Source organism: Styela clava, chromosome 5 (genome assembly GCF_964204865.1).
Source record: "Styela clava chromosome 5, kaStyClav1.hap1.2, whole genome shotgun sequence".
NCBI classification, from domain to species: domain Eukaryota; kingdom Metazoa; phylum Chordata; class Ascidiacea; order Stolidobranchia; family Styelidae; genus Styela; species Styela clava.
The window spans coordinates 24,567,503-24,593,876 of record NC_135254.1 but is presented as its reverse complement, the minus strand read 5'-3'; the positions used below and the strand labels follow the sequence as shown (position 1 = coordinate 24,593,876).

Below are 26,374 nucleotides of genomic sequence, written 5' to 3'. Positions count from 1 at the left end.
CCTAATGCATACGTTTAAATCAGGTACTATTTGAACTGGTATTATGATACCTGTTCACACCATGCCGAAAGTTTAAAGCCTGCGTTTTACATTAATCATTCCAGAAGCTGATGAAATGAATTTTCTCCGAAAAATGTTTCTTAATTTAACGAGCTGTTGCAACAGTTGCTCCAAAAATTATAGAATGTAAACGATCTCATGGCTAGCACATTGTGCGGCATAATGAATTTCATCGAAGCATGTACATTATAAGGTACAAAATTTAAAAACCAGCCGCCGCGACTGGTGTTGCATCTCTTATCAACTTATTATTGGCAGGATATTTTGATTCTTTTGCGTCGAAAAATGTAAAATATTTACTAGGTGATCTAGCGACGCCATCATGTCTTCTACGTTCTCGTTGATAAAACTTAATTGTAATTTTATCGATATCCAACATTGAAAAATTAGCCTTGATGCTTCCGGCGGAACCCTATAAAGACACGGGGTTTAAATTGTTTCTATGGAATCCCGATGAATGCCCACAATCGTTACTAACTCTTTTCAGGTCTTACACACCTGATAAATATTTGAAAATTGATAGTTTTACCCAATATTTATGCCACCCATCCAAAAAAGCAATCGTATTTTTGCGCGAAGTGTAAACTATACTTCGCGCAAATATTAATGCCTTTCATAATATATGTTCGCCTGTTACTTTTCTGACAGATAAAGTTGCTTGAAATATAATTTCCCATCTTGCAACAATATCGCTTTTAAAATTTTGAAACGTTTTCTCAATTTAAGGTTAAATATTCACGCAAAAGAGGAGACAAATAAAATTATTGAAAACGGTATACTAGTAGACCTGCGGCAAGAGCTCAAGTCAAATAGATAATATAATACTTTATACACTACAGATTAGTATATGTTCTTGTAAACTTGATATACGCTGTTATCCTTCATTCCATGCATGTAGTATATTTTTTGGATATTATTTTGGCAATGTACACCTAGTTGAAAATTTGCGATACGCATATTTTAATATCATGACATGAAATGAAACAAAAATAACAGTAACAAAAATTTTAACAAAAAGACTCGAACTAGTCATTAGTAGAATAATTAGCCCCTCCCAAAAAAGTACACTACCTAACAGAAATATGACAGATGTACATTTTAACATAAACTCTATAGTGAGATACGAGGTGTGGCTAAAAAGAAACGAGACTGACGTCACAGATTGCGCAACACGATTAACCATTGGTAATCAACACTTTTACAGTGTGGTGTAATATGTGTTCTTTGTTCAACAGCTTTTTTGACACAATATCGCAATTATTTTTGCTCTTTAGGAGCCATAGGTGAATGTGATTAATTGCTTGTTGAAAAAAAAATTGCCGTGCGAGATCTGATTGAGTTTTTTGGCGATAGGGGGTTCAATTGCAGAATGACGATTGAGCAATGAATTAACATTAAATTTTGTGTCAAACTTGGAAAAACGGCGACTGCGACTTTGAAGAAATTGTGTGATGTTTATGGAGATTCTTCCATGTCCAGAACAAGAGTTTTTGAATGGCACAAGCGATTTGTGGGATGCAGGGAGGATGTGGAGGATGATTCGAAGTCAGGAAGGCCTTGCACTTCCACAACTGATACCAACATCGAAAAGGTATCAGTTGTGAGTTCAGTTGTGAAAGGCAGTTGATTCGCAGCGACCGTCGCTCAACAATTCGCGTCATTGCGAAGTTGGAAAAGACAAAAAAAAACGGTTCGCACCAGTTTGGTTGACACTTTTGGCTTGTGAAAGGTGAGTGCCAAAATGGTGCCAAGGCTGTTGACTGAGGAGCAGAAAGCTCAACGATTAAATGTTGCCCAGTTGACATGCATTTTTCCAAGTTTGACACAAAATTTAATGTTAATTCATTGCTCAATCGTCATTCTGCAATTGAACCCCCTATCGCCAAAAAACTCAATCAGATCTCGCACGGCAATTTTTTTTTCAACAAGCAATTAATCACATTCACCTATGGCTCCTAAAGAGCAAAAATAATTGCGATATTGTGTCAAAAAAGCTGTTGAACAAAGAACACATATTACACCACACTGTAAAAGTGTTGATTACCAATGGTTAATCGTGTTGCGCAATCTGTGACGTCAGTCTCGTTTCTTTTTAGCCACACCTCGTACTGTACCAAAAAAAATATTCCTGGAACCTTAATCATGATAGATAACCTCAAGGCCTTTGACCGAGTAAACCTTCGGTTTCTCATCAAAGTATTGGAAAAAGTAGAGCTTGGAAAAAGAACCCTCAAACTAATCAAAAATATCTATTCAAATATCAAAAGTATAGTAGACGTAAATGGGAAACCTAGTAAGGAAATCCAAATCCACAGAGCAATAAGGCAAGGGTGCCCGCTCAGCATGATCCTGTACAGTGTACACCATAAACTCGGAACCGCTTGCCAGAGCGATTAAACATAACCAACATATATGCGGTATCAGATTAGGAATGTATGAACACAAACTAGATCAATACGCGGACGACATTACCTTTGCAGTGCAGAAACCATCTTCAATTCCCGCTATTTTCGAGGAACTAAAACATTTTGAATTGGCCACGGGACAAAACATTAACATGAATAAAACCGAAATTTTCTGTATAACTAGGGACGCGAGACAAAAACTTATCAATTCACCATACAGAATATATATGAAGGACACCGTAAAAATCCTAGGCGTTTACTTCGGAATAGACCAAGTACGGAAAACCTGGAATGATAGCATCATCAAACTCATCAAAACCCTGAATTTTGTCAAATCACGACATCTCACGTGGTATGGCAAACTCAACGTAATAAATGCCCTGCTAGTATCATTAATAATTTTCCATGCGCGCGTTATTGAAGTCCCACCAAGTAAAATACAACAAATACAGCGTCTAATCTCTAATCTATAAGTTCTTTTGGCACCCAGAAAAAATTGAAGCAATCGCTAGGACAACTCTACAAAAAGGAAAAAAGGTCGGGGGTTTTAACACCATAGACGTCAAAGCAAGAATCAACGCATGCCAAGTGGAAAAAATGCGGGAACTTGTGAAAATGGAGACACCTAGCCAGTTCTGGCATTTCGAGGCTCTCTACTCTATCGGATCACAGATACGCATAATAAATCCGGAAGCATATACAAATTCTATGCCGCACAGCCTTGTCATACCATGGCACTGGAAAACGCTTGTAGGCTAATCCTATTTAAACAAATTGATCAAACATTGAATGATTGGAAAACTATGAAGCTCAGGGATATATATCAGATTCTTAAAAAGCAAGACCTAACAAAAACGGAAATAAATTGGGAAGAAGTAAATTTAAAACAGCGCTACCTTAAAAACTACATCTCCAATGCAGAAAGAGTCTGTAGCTACAGAATAGTCCAAAATGGATACTTTTTCGGAAACCGTCGCAAAGGCACCTCACTCCGCCATGATCAATTCGGAAAAATTAGGATCCTAAATTGTAAATTTTATAAAGCGAATTCGGACTCTACTGAACATATTTTCCTCCACTGCTCAAAAATAACCGAGCACATCCAATATTTACAAACTTGTTTGAACGCAATCAGCCAGCAAAAGATAAAAACTACAAAAATATTTACTATAATAGCCACTCGGGACCACAACTTATAGCGACAAACAAACTCTTCGCTATTATGAAACGGGAAACAATAAAACTGAAAATAAAATTAGATATCGAAAACCGATATATTGGCCCTTTTGATATTGGCATAACAACAGCCACAATCAAAATGTACAAAGAATTTCTGAGCACTATAGAAAATAAATACGGAGATACTCGTTTTTAGGAATAGTTCCAAACTGGAAGATAATCCAAAACGGATATGAACGAGGCTAATATACGTAACACTAGCCCAAGGACATACCCCGCTACTAGGCTTGCACGTAATTGACAAAAATCAATTCCGTAATTACGGCCAAATCGATTACGTAATGACCCCGTAATTGCGATATTTTTTTCACACATTTAAACCTATCATAACAACAAATTTAATCCACTTCTATTCCGAATGGGACATCAAAGTTTGGTTTTCATATTCCCGGCAGTACTACACGCCGGCGACAGATGTTAAAGACAAATATCAAGGAGTGAATTCAAAATAATTTTATTCTGATTTTTATCTTTTGTATTAGCTTTGATTTTTTTATCCACTTTATCACCAAATTTTATGCGAACACTGGTAATATATTTAAGAAACGATAGTTCACTTTTTTTAAATCGTATTAACGTATTAATACGACTTTCGTATTAAATAAAAATTCTGGGTTGCTAATTTATTAATCAACTACAAGCGTATTCTCTCGTTTGATTATATACTTTCGCTTGCCTCGCGACGAAGACTTGTTATTTCACCGTTTTTTACAATATCCGACTTTACTACTTAGTTAGCATTTTATAATAATTATTGATGCAGACTTATTGACGATATTCCGAATTCCATGCTTCATTTTACATTAAATCATTTCGCGGCCTAAAAGTTATAACATTATTTGCGATAAATTTAGATCAAATATTAATTATTTGCGAATTATTTAAAATACCGTACTTATATGACATGCCTTCTCCGAAAATACAAAGTTATATCGCAAAACAATGCATTTTGTGACATTTATTTTGCACTCATGAAAATATTAACTTATTTTTCTAGTCGACAATCCTATTTGCCAAGATTGACACAAGTTTGGTCGAGTGCCGGTGGTATTCGAGTCGACGATAAATCAAAATAAGTTGCCGCATTTGGTAAAGACAGGTAATCATATTTGGCCGACATATTGCGAGGCATTGTGAAAAACATATTGAGCAATGCCAAGTCCGGACAGATATATAACGATAAAATCGGTAACAGAACATCAAGATTTTGTAATAGAAAATGGATCTCGCGCAGAATAGACACAGGAAATCCCGTCGTATCGTTGTTTCTCTGTCGTCTCAATCGCTTTACCGATGCCGAAAAGACTAAGTTGCGTTGGTTCATTACGCAATTTCTCTTCCGTCTTTATATTGCTGTTTGATAAGCGCGACATTAATTATCACGGCATTTACAAATAGACCATGTTTTATAAGTTGATCTCTTACATTCTTTAGTCATTTCACCCGAAGAAGTTGAAACCAGGTGTGTTGACGTTCATCGGTCTCAACACAATTCTATTCCTTATCTACGGTTAATATGTACATTGGCCATCCTAGATGGTGACCGTACATTTGAACCCACGTACATTTGAACCCATGCGTATATCCACGGGTTCAATCTATATGCGGGTGCTAAAACCCATGGGTTAGGGTTAGTATGGGTTTAACTATCCGTGAAACAAAAAAAAATTCCATAGGTGCAATAGCAATCAGGTGCAATTGTCATGGGTTCAAATGTACGTGGGTTCAAATGTAATGGAACCATCCTAGATAAGTTGATAATAGGTTAGTAAATGACGCGTTATGCCTTCCCCATCGGCCTAACAAGAGAGAGAGAAACGGCTGCGAATACCGGAACTCTAACCTCTAACTTAAACTTTAATTTTTTACAATCGACGGAATTGACTGCTCTGAAGAGAGCTCGTTTTAATCGCGAAAGCGCTCGACCAATAATTACGACTTTACGTAATTCGTAACTTCGCTTCCGTAACTCGAAATAATTCCGTAATTTCGTAAATCCGTAAATTACGTGCAAGCCTACCCGCTACCCATAAGTGGTAGCTTAGATAAGTCAATACCATCTACCGCCCCGTCGGGAATGATGAAACGGAAGCTTCGGGGGCGGCAATTATGCTATGTTTAACATAGAGCATACGAAAGCAACCCCCTGACATACGTATGATTGCTGCATATGCAGCGATATGTTTATGAAGCGTATTACCGTTACAACTCGGACATGACGTATTGATATAATACCGATCCGATTTCACATCCGTACTCTGATCCGATTAAATAAAAAAATAAAAAAAAATAAAAATATTATGACATGTACCGCAAAAATAGTGCAGGTTTCTGTAGTATATTTTTGTATTGTAGTTCCGTCAGTTTGTTAAAATAGGTTCTGTGCAAGTAGCGATAATTACACCAGGAATTTTATAATAATTTAATAATAAAATGGGTATCTTTTTGTTTAATATTTTGGTGTTATCGGGTTGTTGATTTATCGAGTGAAGTTGAATGACTTTAACCTTAACTTCGTATATGCTGACCATACCGCCGAGCCGAGTTATCTGAGAAACATCTGCGGATAATTAAATTTTCAGAAGAATGCTCATTCGTTTTGCCGCTGCGAAAGTTTGGTCCGAATTATTGAGCATCGTTTTTTTTTAATCAGCTGTTTAACGATCGCAGGTTTAAATCACTTAGTTAGGATCACACAGCGATAGAACTGTATGCATTTTATTTTCCAATTTATTTACACTGTATTTGACTTTTTCTTCTTTATAATATAGTGTCCAGAGTTATTTTATAGGTGCCGCTGCTCGATAACCACCACTGATTTCCCGCGTCCTTTTCATCCTGTAATATGGCCTATTTATAATTCATTGCCATTTGCATGTTTGCGCCTATTTAAACTATGGTTATATATAAACTACTTATTAGTGTTTATAGTGTTCGCATTCAGGCTATTTCTAGACAATATATACAACACGTATCAGCATTTCAGACCTTTACTTACCCGATTAATCAGGGAATACCCTACGAGTTATCCGATGGGATGGAATTTTCAAACCTGTACCGGTACATTTTATTCTTCAAACATAACTTCCGAGTTTCCAAATTAAATTAGATGACGAATCTTGGGTGTCGCTGCTCGATAACCAAATTTGGTTCCCCGCGGCTTCCCTTCCCCAGTAAAAATGTGTGTTAAATTTTGTTTATCTTTTGATTTTGTATGTTATTTTTTTGCTGGTTGGAAAAAATAAAATTGACTATGACTATGACTATGAACTCTGGACACAAAATGGCTGGTGTGACGTCACACGAGCGCTTATAACGGTACCAATGGTTGTCCTCACTTGGTTTATAGTCGCTTTGGTTTAAAGTAAATCATCATTAGGTTCAAAGGAGAACAGCAGAGCAATGCAATTAAAAATCACCGACTCTCATTTATTTCTGGCTGAACGTGCAAAATCAGCGAATCCGCTTATCAGACAGCGGACATCAGAAATTCTAACTGTGTATAAATACAAGTTAACGCAAATTTAGGCTAAAGAAAAAAAAAATTAATTTAGAGGTGCAGTCAAAACTTTGGCCATGAATAGCAGTGTGATAGTAAAACATATACCGATTGTGACATAACAATAGAGCAATTTCTCTCTCTCTGAACTAGCGAAGTGTGTCGCAAAACAGTGGTAAATGGGCTGCCATCGTTAAAAAAAATTGTAATAATAATGAATATGAATTTTTTACCCACAACAGTCGTGCTGACAAACCGGGACATTTGAGTCAACCGGCCGGGACGCCGGGACAGCTCGTCAAAACCGGGACTGTCCCGGCTAAACCGGGACGTATGGTAAGCCTACCTAAAGTTCAATACATTCGCGCATCTTTTGTTTGGTCATTTCTGGCCCAAACCTCGTTAACTAGGTTTGTGTGATCTGTAAATTTTCTGTGTGTGCTAGTGGGCGGGCACATGATATTTCTCTCGTTTTAAACGCCATTAAAGGTTTCGCCCGCTCTCCAGAATTATCCATCCTAATTTATTTATATGTATTATCGTAAATGTATAGGCCTACTCCTACGGTATTATGCAGTGTTCAAAATAAACTATCCACCTAATGTGTGTTCATTGTTTTGTTGTATGTATTTATTTCCCAGGGATCTTAAAAATTAAAATTCAGTCCCGAAATCCCAATCGTAGTCGCAACTCGCAAGGATGGTTTGTTTAAGCGTAAATAAGTAAGTGTCATCAATGACATTAAACAACATGATGCGCAACTCCGGCATTTTTGTCCGAAGATCGTATTCGATAGCACGCTCCAATGCACATACTTGACGAGACGAAAACGAGCGGATGTGTGCTGCTTTCAAGGCGTAGCACGAATGGTGTTCGTGCCTGCTTTGACAGTTGTTGTCGATTTTAATGATATTTTGGAAAGTTAAGGTAAAAAGAAATCGAAAAAAGGTAAGGTAAATACTATTGTTGTATATCACACCCGGGCATCGCACTGTTAAGTACATGTGGGAAAGCCAGCCTTTGTCAAATACTACGAAGGTATTAATTCAGTACGGTACGTACCGTAGTTGCCCATTTGCCGAAATTACATATTTACTTACCCCTTATGGTTTCAAATAGTTCATGCACCTCCAGTTAGATTTTTTTAATCAGTGAGGATATATACTCATTGTTAATTGCTGCTCATTGTAACATACTATTGCGCATTCACTTTTATTTGCGTATTGAATCAAAGTGTTAACAAGTTCACCTAACATTTCACTCGTACCGGACTATATTGTATAGTCTGATTTCTCAAGTATTTGGAGCCACGAATGCTTGTAATTTTCTGACTAAACCCTTTTATTAGTTGGTTTATATACCAAACTCAGTAAAATATTTTTTACATAAAACATGAGATATTGGATTTATTAGCTTTTCCATTCTAAATCATATAGACTGCTTTATTTATTCCTAACAAAAATTAATTAATCTCCTCTCTTTCTTCAGAAGTAAAAGTTGTGGACAAACCTGTCTAAGCATTGTGAGACTCCTGCAGCACAAAAGGCAATAGCAGAAATAGTAAGTATATCAATCAAGAAATTAAGCCGATATAAAGCAAAACTTCCAACTATTCGTCTAATCTCAATTTTCTATTATTTATTCACAGGACAACTATAGCAGAAGGGGAGATATCAGAAGTCTGGCGACATATCAGTGACAGTGTGATTCCAAGAAATATAATTAGAGTACTCCATAAATGTTTGCAATAGAAAAACAACTTATGGAGGCATGCAAAGACATTTGACCCTCCGGTAGAGTTGTATATGGCCCCCACATCCTGCAGGGCTTAAGGAAAATACCTAAAAATTCCAAAGCGTAATATTGCATAAGCGGTCTTATTTATAAAAAGGCACAAAACACGCCAGACATACTTAAAACAGCTTTGGAAAATGAGGATTACGGGTAACTCACTGCACCTGTGTTATATTTAGTTCATCAACTTTTGGTAGTACTATAGAAGAAATTCCGAAAGGGGTATAATCATCATTCATGATAAAATACTAACATATATTTTTTGGACAACTTCAATCTAGACCAGGGATCTCAAACTCGCGGCCCCAGAGAACTTCCAATGCGGCCCTCAAACGCTTAACAATAATTGTAATAGTATTTTGGAAGTTTTTTTTTTATCTTAATGTAATAGATTTTTCAAACCTTTTAAAGTGAAATTGAATATTCACACAGAAAACAATTTACTGAAAGTAGTTTTGGAATATTAATTTTTTTTGTCCACATTTTGACCTAATTAAGAATACACATCAAGCTAGCAAAAGAATACTTGAATAAAACACTTGAGTGATTAAATTAAACGCAAAGTACATGAAGAAGGTGGCATTTTCGAAGAAAATGGGAGTTGCAACATTTCTGCTTTTCACAAAATTCTGAAGCACATTGTTTAATTTGTCATATTTCCATCAATACAATGAAAAAACAGAATAAGCTCAGCAGTCAATATGAAAAATTCGAAGACCAACTTCGAACAGAAAATTTCCATGTGTTTGTATATTAATATAATTATACAACGACTTAGTTACTAAAAATCAATATCAATTATAATTCAAGCAATCCTATGTCACGCAATGTGGTGCGAAATGTCTTGTCGAAAAAATCTGTCATTTGTTTTTTTACTGATCTATACATGAAATGATAAAAGTAACTTTTTTGCATTACCGGAAATAAATAAACATTTGCACAGATTAACCCATGATCATGTGGCCTCGTTAGTTAGAGTTGGTACTATAAAATCATTTCAGCCTGGCCTTAGTATGCTGGTGACACAAAAAAGATGCCAAACGTCAGGACAAATGTAATTATTGAAACATTGAGTTTATACTGTAGTATTTTTGTTAATTTTAGGTTCATATATTTAGATTAAGTTATTTTTAGTGTATGTATTATTCTTTCCTCATTCAAAGCTTTATCAAAAATGATTTTGATGGTTGTACATAGAATTTTATGATTTTTTATAATAAATACAGTAACTTGCAAATGTTGCAATAATAGTGGAATGCAAATATTAATATGTAATTGCATTTGAAATTGAAGAAAATAATAAAAATTAATCCAACTGTTTAGTTGCATCACAATATATGTCACAAACTAAAACTATCTTAAAAATATCTTTTAAGTATACATTATCAAAAACTGTTTGCGGCTCTTTTTACAATTTCCAAAATGCAATGCGGCTCTCGAAAACCCATGAGTTTGACACCACTGATCTATTCTAGACGATTCAAGCATTGCTTTGGGAAATCATATCACTTCAATTAAATTGAAATAATCTCGCTATATTAAATACAAAATCGTTGCTATCATAAAGGTAAACCAATTCAGCCACTCGAAATATATTGGCGTTCACAAAGCAATGGATTTTTATGATTTTTTATAATAAATACAGTAACTTGCAAATGTTGCGATAATAGTGGAATGCAAATATTAATATGTAATTGCATTTGAAATTGAAGAAAATAATAAAAATTAATCCAACTGTTTAGTTGCATCACAATATATGTCACAAACTAAAACTATCTTAAAAATATCTTTTAAGTATACATTATCAAAAACTGTTTGCGGCTCTTTTTACAATTTCCAAAATGCAATGCGGCTCTCGAAAACCCATGAGTTTGACACCACTGATCTATTCTAGACGATTCAAGCATTGCTTTGGGAAATCATATCACTTCAATTAAATTGAAATAATCTCGCTATATTAAATACAAAATCGTTGCTATCATAAAGGTAAACCAATTCAGCCACTCGAAATATATTGGCCTTCACAAAGCAATGGAGGCAAAATTGAGAGTTCATGAGCTATGAACATTTGTTCTTTTCTTTGTCTTGAACTTTTCATACTCCACAGCCCCTATTTATTTTATTTTAAATACCATGTGATGGTCATACATATCTTTAACTTGTATTTTCTGTCATGATGTATCATCTCAATGTGCCAAACTATTAATTAGTGTGCATATTTTGCTTCTAGATGACATAAATGTATTTTCTTGTTTATTACCTCAGCTTGGAGTATTGACAAGAAAAAGGTGCCAGTAAATTAGGTAAAATTTTTTTTAACTCTTTGTTATAATCAGAATTCACAATCAATAGGAATTATAAACATCCAACAATCAATGAGAATTATATGCGAAATCCCTAAGCATAAATTTGTCTAAAATCGGAGGAAGGCAAAAAATATAGGTAGTTTCCATCCACACAAGCATTTCAAGAAGACTTGCTCGAGCCAAACTAAATGAGCATCGTCAGGTGATCGGTAAGGCTGCAAGTTGAATTCAGCCTTGCAACCTCCTGCATAGAAGATAATATTAATTAGTGGGCTATGAGCTAAATTCCTGAATTTAAACAAACTTATCTACGATGCATTATGTACCAGCAATGTTACCTACGATTAACTGAATATGTAAAATGTCTAATAAATTCACCTACAAAAGCAAGTTCGATAGGTGCAAACTTTGTGTTATGGAATTGTATCACAGCACAGTTTTGTATGACACCCTCTTCAAATGAAATTTCAATGATTAAGCGCAAACATTAAAATTACTAACTTTGAATTTTGTCATTATCTGCAAAATGTTCCAAACAAATCTTTCGGCTATCGCGTTTGTAATCTTCTCTGATAAAAAAAAACGTCTGTGATGTCCAGAATTGCTCTTTACAGCTTGCCTGCCATTCCAGCTTTCCAAGTGAGCAAAACTTCTTAGATATAGAGATTATTTTGTTTCGTTACAGGCGCAAAAAGGCAGGTACTACACGTAAAAAAGACGCCGAGTAGCAAAAGCGAGTGGAAAACGGACGCGAAAGGCGACGAGAAATATGTGCATTGGAGCGTATCATGAAATACAATCTTTCGCCTATAGTCTTATGGAGTGACGTCAGAGTTGCCTATCATGTTGTTTAATGTCATTGGTGTCATCAAAGGGTCAGTGGTCACATGTTTCATATGATATGTGACGTCATTGTGTGATGATGATTATTGATCTTCGACAGGCCAACTTAAGATGCAGGGTAGGATTGGATGTCTTATAGACTAATGGTAGAAGACGAGTTCACCATAAAAAATTTGGATTGATGGCTCAGAACATATGTCTACAATCTATTGTATCCAACAACAATAGCTCCATCAGATCGGAATATTTGTTACCGGTATAGAAACGACATTGAGCTAGATATTTGAAGATAGTACATGAAAAAATGCATTTCATTTTAGCGAGCGTCATGTTTAATTAAACCCCTGTCATACCGGTATGCGGTTGCTGCCAACAAATTATGCTACCTCCATCATGATATAACTATGCAACTGAGCTGTTTGGCGCGGCGGTGTGGCTCAACGGGCTTAGCGTTAGGAATACGCTCGCCACCGCACTTCTAACTACTCTGCGTGGGTTCGCAGGTTCGAATCCCATGCAGGGATGGTTATGTGCGGGAGGATTGCTGGACTCCTCGCCGTCGTTGGGTGGTTCACATAACCGCTGGTCGGTTACGGCTTCCTCCACCACCATCCATGCTTCCATGGATGTCCATGCTTCCGAAAACAAACAATACAGTAAAACTAATCCCATACCCGACTTGAAATGGTAACCGGACGAGAGGCCGTGGTTCGCCATATGGGTAAGCCGTCTTATCGGCTTTCCTCTCCCCCGGGATAAATATGTAAATCCTATCCTATCCTAATTTGATCATTTCTACAATTACCCACTATTAGATTCAATGGTCTTTCGGATTTGGTGGTTCTTTTCATTTTTTTCGCACGTACAGTTCGAGAATCTCGAATTAAGCATTTTAAACTTCGAATGGCTTCGAGTTCAGTTCACTCTTCGAGTGAAGTTTGTGTTATTTTCACATCACATTTCAGCATTTTTGTTTGGCGTTATTTAAGCACCTACAGCATTTGTTTTCACATCATATTTTTGTTTAGGGACAGGGATGGCCAATACCGAATAGTTCACTATTTCGAATACATTCGAAATTATTATTTTCGAATATGAAATTTCGAATACTTCGAAATTAAAATCCAGTAATAGAATCTAAGTGTATGAAGGAATTTTCATACAATAAACAATGGGAAAACTTCTATTTACAACCTGGCTATATTACCAGGCATTTCATGTTTGCAGATTATTGCGATATATATTTTATATAACATGAGTTGTGTTAATTAACAGAATTAAAATAATACGACAAGGCATTTTAAATAGTGGTATCGGTGATGGATTTGAATGCTTGCGCAACACAAAATAATCCTAGTAAAACGCCCATACTTTTAAATACCAACCATTATCCAAATTATTTGTCAAAAAGCGGGATAAAGTATGAGTTCTTTTTCAGACTTGTGACAATTTTTTCGTGAGTACAAAAATACGAATCAAAAAGTAATTATATTCGGGAACTTTACCACACATTTTAAGTCCGCAGATCGCCGTTGTATGTTTGTGTAATAATACTTTTATTATTTTATAAATACGAAAACTATTTATAATCGGGTAGTTTACCATACATTCAATGTCCACAGATCCCCGTTGTATTTTGTAAATACGAAAATACGAATCAAAAATTAATATCAATCGCGAGTTTGCCTCACAATTTATGTCCACAGAATGCCGTGATATTGTGCCCGAATATAATTAATTTTTGATTCTTATTTTCGTACTCACGAAAAAATTGTCAGAAGTCGGAAAAATAATTTATACTTCATTACACATTCAAGTCCACAAATCGCCGTTGTATTTTTGAGTTCTAATAGTTTTAATATTTTGTAAATACGAATCCGAAATTAATTATAATTGGGCAGTTTACCACACATTTCATGCCCACAAATACCCGTGGTATTTGGTATAAATACTTTCATTATCGATACTTTTGACCATCATTATCAAAATTATTTGCAAGAAAGCGGGTGAAAGTATTTTTCTAATAAATCAACTTGTTTCCCAACTTGTGACAATTTATTGGATATCGTAACAATTACGGCTATAAATACCGTATTTCCCGGCTAATAAGTCTACATGGCAAATAGGACGATGTATATTTTTAGCATTCAAAAAAAGGGGTTTTTCCATATAGGCCTCCAAGAAGACGGGTAGAAAAATTGTTCCCTGTTGTTCAGTTATGCTAATACGCTCTAATAATAATGTTTAGAACCAGATCACGTTTGTTTAGTAGAATCATACTCACAGAATTAACTATTTTTAACAATAAAGCGGTAATTTTAAGTTAAAAATCACAACCATTTTGAACAATCTATAATTTTATAGGGTCAGAACAGAACCAGATCATGTTTGTTTGGTAGAATCATACTCACGGAATTAACTATTCTCAACAACGAAGCGGTAAATTTAAATTATAAAGCGGCAATCATTTTGGACAACCTATCAACCCGAATGTTGAAATAATTTTGGAATGTGATAAGTTCCACACGGTACGTCCACGGGTTATTTCACAGCTGTGTTTCATGTCCCTGTCATTTTCTGCTGAATCGGCAAAACCAAAGGGTCATAAATCACTTACTTTATCTCGGTGGCGGTGGCCGTGTTTTCTCTTTTAAGTAACGATAACCGGCCTACGATTAAATATCATGATTGGCAGACCCATAAGAACCAAATATAAGGTTAACACAAATTATGCTTGAGAAGACTAATGCGAAAAATAAGCAGGCCACATAGAAATAAAATAAACATGCTTTCTCAATAAGGCGCCCCACCCCCCAAAAAACCAAGCCAAAATTGGGTCTAGAAAGGCAAAAGCGACCTATTAGCCGGGAAATACGGTGATTGTCGATTTTTCGACTAATGGAAATGATTTTGTGAATTAAAAGACGAATGTCGGCAATGTCCACCAACGCAAACGTGCAAATGTGTCGCAACACTATGCGACGTACATTCGCGCTGAATATAAACAATCAAAATGCCGACTCTATTTCATCGTCATTACAATACGCGAGAAAGCGTAAAAAGTCGTTTGAAGATTCCGGTAGAACGAAACACCGTGTTTACGGCGAAAAGTGACTACTATTCGTAATTATTCGGAAATGAGCCGAAAAGGTATTCGAATACTTTGATATTCGAATAATTTCGAATATTCGATTCGTTTTGGACAACCCTGTTTAGGGATATTTAAGCAGTTACGGCGTTTGCTTCACAAGATTCCATAAGTTAGATATTGTCCTCAAGTTGAGTATAGATTAATATTAGATTTTTTGAGAAAACCTAACATAAGTAGTACAGATATCTAAATATTAATTGTTAACATAGAACCTTTTTTAAAAAAAATTGTTATTTCTATGACTGGAGATAGATAAATTTTTCTACTCAATTGTAATTTGAATATTGCATGTGAAAATGTTTATGATGATATACTGGCCAACTATGTGAAAACCTTCAATTTCAAGTTAATGTGGGATATTTTACCAGTAAAACAAAACCAAGAATAAGAAATATTGCGGGAAATGATATATGTGTGTTTTATGTGGAAATAAACCGGTATTTGCTAGTCATCTATTTATGAGTTGTGAATATTTTGATTCTGTTTTTGATTTTATTGAAAATACTGTTAGAAAATTAAATAATGCCAGACTTTTGAAAAATTAAGAAACTTGTGTTTCATTGTATTTGAGGTATTTGTTACATTCCAACATTACAGGAAAATATTTAAATATTATAGTGTTTTTACTCTCAATTACTAGATATGAAATATGGATATAAAGAAATTCTGTTATATTTGAAGGTAGTACCCCCGATCACCACATAGTTCTTACAGACTCAACATTGAAAAAAATAGAAAATCACCCAATTTTGTCAGAGAATTTGAAATACTAAGGAATTGTATTTGAACTATGAATCAAGTGTGTATGAATTTAGTATGCATGAAAATGAACATGTCTAATATATTTAATTTTTTACTTTAAAAAAAAGAGATTTAGGATAGATTCAGCTACAAAACATTGATCTCTGAATCTTGTAAAGTCTGAAAGCTCGTGGATTCAGGTCCTAATTTATTAATTTAGTATGGGACACAGGGTTCATTCCAACTCAATTTAGATTTTCCAAAAAGGTATTGAAGCTCGATGAGGGGTTAGCCATGTTGAATAAAATAGGCAGAATTGCACGGCTTTGCTTTTAGCGAAATTGAATTTGCCAGTGACACACATATTTTCAGAGAATTATGTCGTTTATCATTATTTGGTGTGAAAAATATTGTATGAATGATCTTTCTATTCAAATGCATTGTTCTATTTCTTGATCCAGTTGCAGAATTGCCAAGAAGAATGTGTAAATTCAATATTGATTAGATAGCACTGATGTACATTTTACAGTATATACATCAAGCAGCTCAAATCTTGATATCGTATTTGTATTATGATATGTTATGAACAGAATTATAAATATTTCAATTTTTCTCTTTAGGCGTCTAATAACTAATTATCAAGAAAATCAAATTTTAATTAAATATATTGTCCGCACTGCTTCCACTGTTACATTTGTGAATATCAGGTTACCTAAAGTTTAGTGAATCTATTTACTGGACAGATAAAATATGTCTAGTGAACCATCAACAACAGATCCTGAGAGTCAGTCTGCACCACAAGATCAAGCAACATGGTGGTGTAAGATTCTTGTCAAAATTGTTGCAGTGATTGGGGCAATAGGTATGCTTTTTTTTATTTCTAAGAAATTATTGTTGTATATTGCATTAGACATTTTCACAATTGATGGTTTGTATTATCAGTTATCATTTTTACTGATTACAGCTTTGATGTCCAATTCAAACTTATGTGTTCAATCTGTCTGAAATAAACTATATGCTTTTAGTTTTGTATGTAGTAATGAATGCAATACAAATCATTATATGAAAATGGAGCTGAATTGATTTTTTTTTGCTAATCTACTTATACAATTAATCTGTCCTTTTCAGCTGTTGTTGCTTGTTCAATCACTGTATTCATCACAGTACAGCCTCGATGCCTGGTTGCAGGAATTTGGATGCTGTAAGTTGACAATAAATTATATTTTATAAGAATTATATAATAAATTTTAATTTTATATTTTTAGTAGATTCAAACAAATTAATTCACAATGAGGATGCATAGATTTTCAGCTTGTATCTTGCCCTATTCGAAGTTTTGAATCGTGATAATAGTGCTTAGTGCTTTAGTCATATCTCATTAGTGTCATTGTTTTTGTAGAAAAACCATTACCTTTCAAAATGAAAAATTTTGGACATTTTAAAGTGTGAAATTTTTACATACACATGCTGGAAAGGAAAGGTTGCAGTATTTTATTATGTTGGGCTGCATGAATCAATATGCATATGGCCAAATGTATTAATCCGATTGATTATCTAAGTTGCTCATTTCAAACAAAATCAATAGATATATTGCATCATCAATAATGGATACAATTGCTAGCTTGAATAGAATCATTGAACATTTCGGGAGTTATATTATTCCCTCAAATGCTCATTTACATTATAAGTTATGTGATTAATTGTCTTTCACTGCGGGAATTGCAACTAAAGATCAGAATTCCATTTCACACAATAAATGACGGTTTTGTAGTGAAAGCTTGTGTACTATGATTCTAATACTTAATTGCTATTATCTATATTCAAACTATATGACTTATGGAAGGCGACACATGCTATAATTCTAAACATGACATAAATAAACATGGACATATATGATTTATTGATATTGCGTGTATTAAATTTATTTCAGATTGATTGCAATTATTATAATCATGTTGGAAGTCCCATTCTGCTGTCAAGCTTTTGAATTTACCAAAGGATTTGCCAATCGGACCATGAATCTGAGATACTGGCATAAGGGTCTTCTGTATTGCATGTAAGTTTTCAAAAGTATGATAATTTTAGAGTAATATATTTCTATGTAAAGAGATCAATTATGAATTAAGCCTTCTAGTTATTTTTTTCATTGATACCAGTTATTTCTGTTTGACAGTTCAAATGATTTTCCATGAGCCTCTTGTCTTTGTTTACACTAATCATTACAGTCCTATAATTTTGCTCCACTGGTCCCTGGTATAAATACTGATTATTCAGTTGTAAAAGGACAGTCTAGCCTTGATGAAATCTTGAACACTGTGTTCTGTCTTTTTTTTTATTTTTTACTTTATGAATAAACTTTTGTTCAACGTATTCAATGAATGAAGTTGTTTAATGATTTCACTAGGTTATTTGCAACAGTGGCACAGCCAGTTTTTTTTTTCAGGGTTGACCCCCTACCCCTTGAAATTTCTGAAGGAGAAAAAGCGGCTAATAACATGTGCAATCGCATTTTACTAAAATCACCAATCGTTCTTGTCAGCGTGACGTGGTATTTAGGCAGTAAACGCCTACACATCAGTGTTAATTCTCCCTAAATCATGTCTTTCCTTCAACACAAGTATTGTGCCAGGACAAGGATAAGAATTACTTTTTTCATACTCGCAAAGAATTGTGAATCCAGTGAGAGTTTTATATGTTCATCGGCGGTGAGGTGCTAAAGAAAAATAAAGGATTGAATCCGCGAAGGAAATTTGATTTAAAAGCGGCAATATAAAATACTAAAAATAAAACCGAAAACAATATAAGTTTTGCCGTACGAGGCCGACCACAGCATTGCGATTGAGCGGAGTCAGTGTTACGAGTACAGCTTGGATTTGTCGAATTCGCAAAATGGGGATCAAAACAAGATATAGTCGTGCAGTTCACCACACCTCTTCATGTCCGCGGATTGCGTGTATTTCAGAGTAGTGATGCTTTTAATTTGTCGACGCAATCGCAAGTTAAATTGTAGACAATTAAATTGAAAAAGCAAGACATTTTTAAACATGCTCATATCGGTCATGGATCAGCAACAGAAAAATCATTATCCTGTTGGATTGTCCTAGCTGTGCTCCTGATTTGCAAACATGCAGCTCTACTCTTTATTATCAGTACTCGCATAGTTTACTCACATTAAATGCAGTTTTTGCTTAGTGAAAATTGCTGTTGTAGTTTGAAAATACTTTCATATATTTAGTGATAATTGGTAGACGAATATTTGGTAGTTAACAAATCCTGAATGAATTTTGTAGGAATACCGAGGTATCACACACTGTAAATTGGTCCAATCGCTCATAAATTTGTCTAATGTCAATGACCATCAACACTGCAAACAAAATTCAATGAATGGATAGTATTTTTTCATTTATTTACTATTGTGTATATTTTATTGCTTTTCCATTTTTTCAGAATTTCAATGGTACCTGTTGCACTATGTTTTGGCATTATGACAGTAGCTGGATGTGCTGTTCCATTCTGCACAGGAGTCATCTACGGACTGATGTCTTTGGGGAAAAAGTAAGATCATTTATTATTTAATAATCATTTAGCAAAAAAACTATTTGATATTATCAACAATATTGTTTAAATCCAAATCACCTGAATTTACAATTGAATTATATTTTAGGGCAAGCAGAGGAGAAATGTTATCATCTGCAAGAGGAAGTGACACAAAAAATTTCACTCAATTTGAAAATGAAGCAGAATAAATATAAACTTTTCTATTTATTACATTCACAGCATCATTAGAAGCCCAAAGTTTAATAACTAGTTTTTCAGAAATTTTAACTAGCACTGCTTGCCAAATGTGTACAAGCCAGTTTATCAGCAAAGAAAAATCTGTGGAAGGTCTTCCATGAAAAAGTGATATTCTCTTGAGATATATTGTTAATTTGTCCCACTAGCCAGTGTGATAGATTTTATGACCAATTTTTCATTATGTATGTATGTTTATTCGGCTCGTAAGAGCAATATAAAAAAGTTGACCTTTATCAATATCTAAACCGGGATTTATTCATAAGACCATACTGGCCTAAAACTCAAATAAAAAATATGGTACCTTATACAGACAGTTTTGCAAAGCAAGAAGTTGGGGCTAGGGTGTGTTGTTAACAGGGGTAAGTGTTATCAAAATAAACCTAGGACAGTTTTGGGGCCTCCACAAGGATGCGCACAACCTGAACACAGTAGGTGTGTACCGGTTAGGATTCAGGTTGTGCGACATCTAGGTGCGCATACTTCTGGACCACCCAATTTCGTTTGCGTCAAATATGTTGACCCGATGCCGAATGTGTTGCAGTACATGCATCACTAACAAATCATATACGACCTACCAAAAGCATTTATCTCAAATGTCAACTGTATATTTGTTTATTATTATATGTATTTTTGTGTTTATTCACAGTGGTAAATAAAAATCATGTTAAATTTCACTTTTAATGCATTAAAGGGGGAAATATCTAAATAATTTTTAAGTGTGCCATTTTCGTATATATCAAATAGTTTTTCAATTTCAAGTCGAAATTTGCTTGAAGGTCATCTCTTGTTATATTTTTATCTTGTCCCAGTGGTTCTTTACACTGTGAAGATTTGGTGCTGATACATTACCATCTATTGTCAAGTTTTTTTCTTTGTTGTATATTTGGGTTATAACAATAATATTGTTTTTTTATAGCTGAATGTACTGAATATTTTATTATTGTACTTGTGTGGAATTGGTTTAGTTTGCGATTGTATATTATATATCAAATCATGCTATGTGGCCAATTATTCTTCATATAAATAATTTTGGATCTAAGATTCTCTAAATACCTAAAATTCTTTTCAGTTATAAAGCACTCTAAGAATCTATGACTTATCTCAATTTCTGGCATATTCAATTTGACTGTCTGACCTCTAGCACTTCACTTTCTGTTTTCTTATAATTTTCATGGTTTCAAAGCAAACAATATTGTATTTAATTATATTAATTCTTTTTTTTTGTTGCTATTTCACCTTATTGCCATGTGTTATAAAAAACTTCCTCCCTATTCCTCGACAATCAACTTGAATGTATCTGTAATGTTGGAATGGCTAATGTTATGCATATTTCAAATAAAACGTCCCAGTACACAATTAATATTAGGGATATGGTTCAGGTTAGAACAAATTTGGATAAAAAATAGTATTCAAGTAACTGCTCGCTCCACTGATACCTGTTCTGTAGTGATGGTTATATTCAAGGCACATCTCCTACATTCACAAAACATACATAGGTTTGTCTTTAATTGATTTAGTTCAATAATGATTAATTCTAGTAAACTTGACCAATTTTTTTTCTTGATGTTTTGGCTTTCCGGGTATGAAATGATTTAGTAGGCTAATTGGTACACTATTTTATCTTTACATGTTTACCAAGTATTTTATTATATCTCTGCTGCGCTTGAATAAACGTGCTATATGTTTATCTGTGATGATATTGGTACTGGTATGTAGCCTGCAATAGGAAAAGTGGTTTCAATGAGTGACCTTCATTAGAAATTACCTCGGTCATGGCTCAACAATGGTGCTGAGAAGCCGGACTTGGGCGCGTTTTCAATGGAGTCGAGGTCGCTGAGTTCGTCAGAATTGAAGGCTTTCGAATGGTGAAAAAAATCAAATCTTATTACTGAAAATCGAAAGCATTAATTTCTATTAGGTTTCCTTGACAGTCCACGAGAGAAGAGGTGGATACTCCAATTTGAATCGATTTTCAAGGAACTGATGTCAACATATATTTAGCCATTTTTGTTCGACTCGACCACCCTGATTTCCAACAATAATCCTGCGAACGCTCAACCCAAATTATTCTCATTAATTACGAGTGAAATGTATCTTCACCTTTGCGAGGCATCATTTAGTTTTACATACCTCCAACAACTGTTGAAAATCGACAAGCCGCTGCAACCTATCTAACCGCAGTCTGGCAGTGGGCCCCTCGCTAAGTCTAGGTGTATATTATTAAATTTATAAAAGTTTCCTATGTGTTTTAGTTCAGTTGGGCTTTCCAAAACATTAAAATACCTAAAACTTGTATTTAGATGGAGAAATAATAATCAAAGAGAGTAAATCTACCCAGAGACGTAGTCTGAGAGGTAGGCATGGCCTTGGCGAATTTTTGATGGTAGAAAATAAGGCGCTCCCGAAGTATTTGTACCAAGATGGCACGCAACCTGAACCCTAACCTGATACACAAATTGTTAGATATCATCTTAAACCTCTCTGTCAATGTATGAGAACTGTTTCGAAAAATCATGCAAATTAATCGTAATTTGGCCATCAGCGAACCGGTTCGGTTTAGAAAAGTCAAAGTAGTCTCGGAGACCCCTTACAGCCCTCGATTACATGTCTAAAGTCTAAACCAACAAGATGAGAACAGTTTTAGGGTTTTATGACTAAAGCAAATAAGTCATGATTTGCAAACACTGCATATATATATTTTATTTTCAATAAATTCAATACGAATGATAATTAAAGTATCAAAATTAAATGCCTGTTCTTGATTGAAGTTCTGTGAAGTTATTTGCAGAATAGGATGAGGGGTTGCTTTCCCGTTGAAATTTGCCAATAATCTAAAAACCAAACGACAAATTAATTGGGGGCATAAAAGATAGACGACTTAGATCATTTTGGCCCACTATTCAGCGTTCAATGTTGCAGAGTACTGGCACCTTACGCCATACGACCCATTCAAAAAAATACGGTAGGCCTACAGTTACCAGTAGTCTATTGGAAACCAAATTAAAACAGTTGCATTTTATCAATCAAACACTTTGTGTGAAGTGACTCAGTGACCCACAAGGGGCCGCGAAACGAATTTTGCGGGCCGCAAAGAGAACACCAATTTTACACAAAGTACTATATCTATTGCACTTTTTCAGACTCTTGATTTGAAATTCAATTATTAAAACAAGTGTAAAAAATCTCACGATTTCGAGTGAATACATCATCTTACCGTGTTTCCCCGAAAATAAGACAGTGTCTCCCATTTTTTTTTTGAAAAATAACACCGGGGCTTATTTTGGGGTGATGTCATTCATTTTTATTTTTTAGTAAATAATTCACAAATGAGGAAATTACGTAATTTTTAAATATACAAAATAGGAAAACCGATTTCCATTTACTTATAAATATCACGTTTTATTTAAAATAACTGCTGAACAGATTATTAACCATTAAAATGGAGTAGAAAATATTTCTTGCTATCGACTGAGTCAAAAAAAAAATTTGCGCTATCGAGTAAGTTTTATTTTAAGTGAAGGGCTAGGTCGCATTTTCGGAGAAACACGGTATAGGCCGCGAGCCGAGGCCCTGAAAAACGCCTAGAAAGTGAGTTTCGTAGCGCACATCAGGTAACTACCTGAAAATGATTTTAAAATGTTCCTTAAAAATTTAGTAACAAATATTGCCTTGTTCCCACTTCCAAAAGTTGCACGTTTTACGGAAAAGACGCTTTTACTACAAGAAATATGTGCTACGATCTGTCCTATATTCTCTACATTTTCAGCACTGAACAATGACTTCTGCATGACGTAACAATTGAATTAAACCAGCTGTTAGCGAGCGGATGAATATTAGTTATTTCTGCTCGACCTTGCGCTGAGTTGGGCAGGCTTTCCATAGCCCTGTTTAGTTATTATTAGTTAAGTTATGCTAAGACGTTGTTGAAAAATGTATAAGTAAATTATTAAACACTTGTAGATCCTTACCACGGATATGGGCCGTGAGACGAAACCATGAAAACGCCCAGAAAATGAGTTTCGTAGCGCACATCTGGTAACTAAATAAATTCTTCAGTTTTGTGTGAAAACGAACATAATGAACGCATTACAGCTTGTTCCACAATCCTGGTGCGAAATTGAATATAAGAGGTTCCCGGAAATTCAATAACCATAAGTTTACAACGCATACATAAGAACTATACAATTCGAGAGCCCTACAGCACACTAACACAAATGTATTCCTGTAATGTTTTGCCTGACCAAAATCGGACTTCCTCAGTCAATCATAATTTATTAGGTAGATTACGAAAAATATGGCATACATGTAACCAACAACAAAAAATACTTTAATTGTGTGTCGGGAGTGACCTCGAAAGCAGCGACACCAACAACGCTGATTCACATTTGAGAATAAATTTTATGTAATAACCACAAGCAGTTTACAACAAGAACAGCATAAAAAGCTACATCCATTTTATAGAAGCTATCAAGTATCAAACGTATTTATTTTTAAGCAATGAAGTCACAAATTAACATCGTGAGCACGAAAACACAAATAAATCAGTTATTTCTCACTTAGAAATTTACCGCAAAAGTCAAGAAAATTAAATGAATGTACAATATGTACATAACATAGTGAACAGAAATATTACAATTTACAATTAATCTTTTTTTAGTTTATGTGGTTATGTATTTGAACAAAGGCAATAATATTTCTAGAAACAGGACTACGACACTAACAAATGTCTGAAAAACAAAAACAAATGTATGACACTTATTAAATCAACTGTAATATCTAATTCACTTTCTTCTGAATTGTTTTCGAAATCCACTATCTAAAAAATCGACTTTTCCTCTATAGGTGTACTGTGATTTCTGCAGTCAATACAAAAACAAAAATCTGTGCAATTTAAGTTGATTTTGGCACACTTTCATAAATTATTTTGACTATTTTTCTTTGCAGTTTGCCAACTCAAGAACTGATTTGAGGGCCACATGCTTCTTCAGTGAATCATTGTTGGGTGGAGAGTATAATCCTTATGTTTGACAGTGTTAAATAGACGTGCCCTGGTACCGGTATCATTTACATTCTTCATATCCTCTTCAAATTCCTCAGCTTTATTTAATAATACCTCGTTAACCTCAAAAGATCTTCATAGTCGAGGGAAAAAAATGAATTGAAAATCTCAATGAAGTCTCCAACATGAATTTGATGGGCAGTTCCAATTGCAGAAAAGTATACCTCATATACCTTTAAGCTTCAAGACTTCTTGTTTAATCCATTTTATAGCACTGATAGCAGCAGGGATCAGAGCCTGCGTTAGGTCGGATTGGTGGAACATTGCCGTTTTCTTTTGTAGTACAGTATCTAAAATAAGGAAGAAAATAATATTTGGAGCAGCATGATTTTAAAAATACCCCTAAATACTAACTAATACCTTGAATACATAATGCATTTTATCTGATGTACTAAATGAGCGTATATATGCTCATTGCATGTTCTGCAGTCCAGCAGTGTTTGCATACCATTACTAGACTATATCTACACTAAATTTTGATATATCACAGTCTGAAATGTCCTATGACAGTATGAGTATGGACTATAGACTATATTTTGAAACATCAACTGTTTGTCTACAACTTCATTTCTCACCTCTCAATCATTTCCAATGCTACCTTTCTTTCCACTCCGGCATAACTTATCATTGCTTCCCAGGTTCTTGTCGACTCTATGAATTTAGATTTAGACCAACCGACATTAGTAAAATTGATTAATTTCTTCTCTTTCACACAACCGTGCATTACAGAAACAGCCATTCATTTCTATTTCCAAACATGCTGTGGCCTATATAGTAGTATAAGTCTGCTGAATAGTCAAGAAGAGTCATTAAATTAATCATAAACATTTCATGCAAGCCAGAAAATATCGTTGTTTGTGACATATTACAGTATTATTCTAGGTCTAGCCTTCCTTGGAGTTACCGCACCGTACCTATTTAACAACGTCTTATGAGCTAGTGCTCAACTAAAATTGCTATTTATGGCAAGGATATACAAGTGTTTAATATCTTACCTATACTTTTCAACACCTCCTTAGAATAACTGGACTAATATTACCGGTAACTGAAAAAAACTATGGAAAGGCTACTCAACGCAAAAGCGAGCAGTTGAGTACATCTGATATTCATCCGACCACTGGGGATCCACCTACAGCTGACTAACCTGACTGTTACGTCGTGCAGAAGTCTGCGTTCATTGGCCCATGATACCGGAAAAGCAGAGAAAATAGGACAGATGGTAACACATATTTATTGTAGTAAAAGCGTATTTTCTGTAAAACGTGCAACTTTTGGAAGTGGGAACAAGGCAATATTTGTTACTAAATTTCTAAGGAACATTTTAAAATCATTTTCAGTTAGTTACCTGATGTGCGCTACGAAACTGAAAGATAAATGGCCTCGGCTCGCGGCCTAGTAGAAACCTCGAGCTCGCATAACAATGTCTATCTATACTGATCGTAAACCTGATTTGACTGCACAACGATGCCGGCTTTAATCGTT

General features: G+C 34.7%; 1 protein-coding gene and 2 long non-coding RNA genes across 4 annotated transcripts; 2 read left to right on the top strand and 1 right to left on the bottom strand.

Annotated features, from left to right (window-relative positions):
• The first annotated feature begins 7,229 nt into the window (after positions 1-7,229).
• Positions 7,230-9,902, top strand: LOC144422968 (uncharacterized). Its single transcript, XR_013475499.1, has 3 exons — positions 7,230-8,151; positions 8,692-8,763; positions 8,852-9,902. It is a non-coding gene; the product is annotated as an uncharacterized LOC144422968 (long non-coding RNA).
• A 6,744-nt stretch (positions 9,903-16,646) lies between these two features.
• Positions 16,647-21,520, top strand: LOC120344471 (calcium channel flower homolog). Its single transcript, XM_039413708.2, has 5 exons — positions 16,647-16,900; positions 17,167-17,239; positions 17,969-18,094; positions 19,486-19,593; positions 19,703-21,520. The coding sequence occupies exons 1-5, from the start codon at positions 16,789-16,791 to the stop codon at positions 19,782-19,784; spliced, it is 501 nt and encodes a 166-aa protein (XP_039269642.1). The 5' UTR covers positions 16,647-16,788; the 3' UTR covers positions 19,785-21,520.
• Positions 21,521-24,211: 2,691 nt separating this feature from the next.
• On the bottom strand, positions 24,212-26,039 carry LOC144422885 (uncharacterized). 2 transcript variants are annotated; one of them, XR_013475420.1, is made up of 3 exons: positions 25,468-26,039; positions 25,066-25,182; positions 24,212-24,689 (listed from the first exon to the last, which is right to left on the bottom strand). It is a non-coding gene; the product is annotated as an uncharacterized LOC144422885 (long non-coding RNA). The 2 variants fall into 2 exon arrangements; XR_013475419.1 differs by having other exon boundaries at positions 24,212-25,182; positions 25,468-26,036.
• Positions 26,040-26,374: the final 335 nt, after the last annotated feature.

What these genes read in the sequence shown, in the direction of transcription:
- LOC120344471 (XM_039413708.2), top strand. Translation starts at nt 16,789, where the DNA reads ATGTCTAGTGAACCATCAACAACAGATCCTGAGAGTCAGTCTGCACCA. An exon ending in AAGGGTCTTCTGTATTGCAT is followed by an intron (nt 18,095 to 19,485) that starts GTAAGTTTTCAA and finishes CCATTTTTTCAG; the next exon opens with AATTTCAATGGTACCTGTTG. An exon ending in CTGATGTCTTTGGGGAAAAA is followed by an intron (nt 19,594 to 19,702) that starts GTAAGATCATTT and finishes ATTATATTTTAG; the next exon opens with GGCAAGCAGAGGAGAAATGT.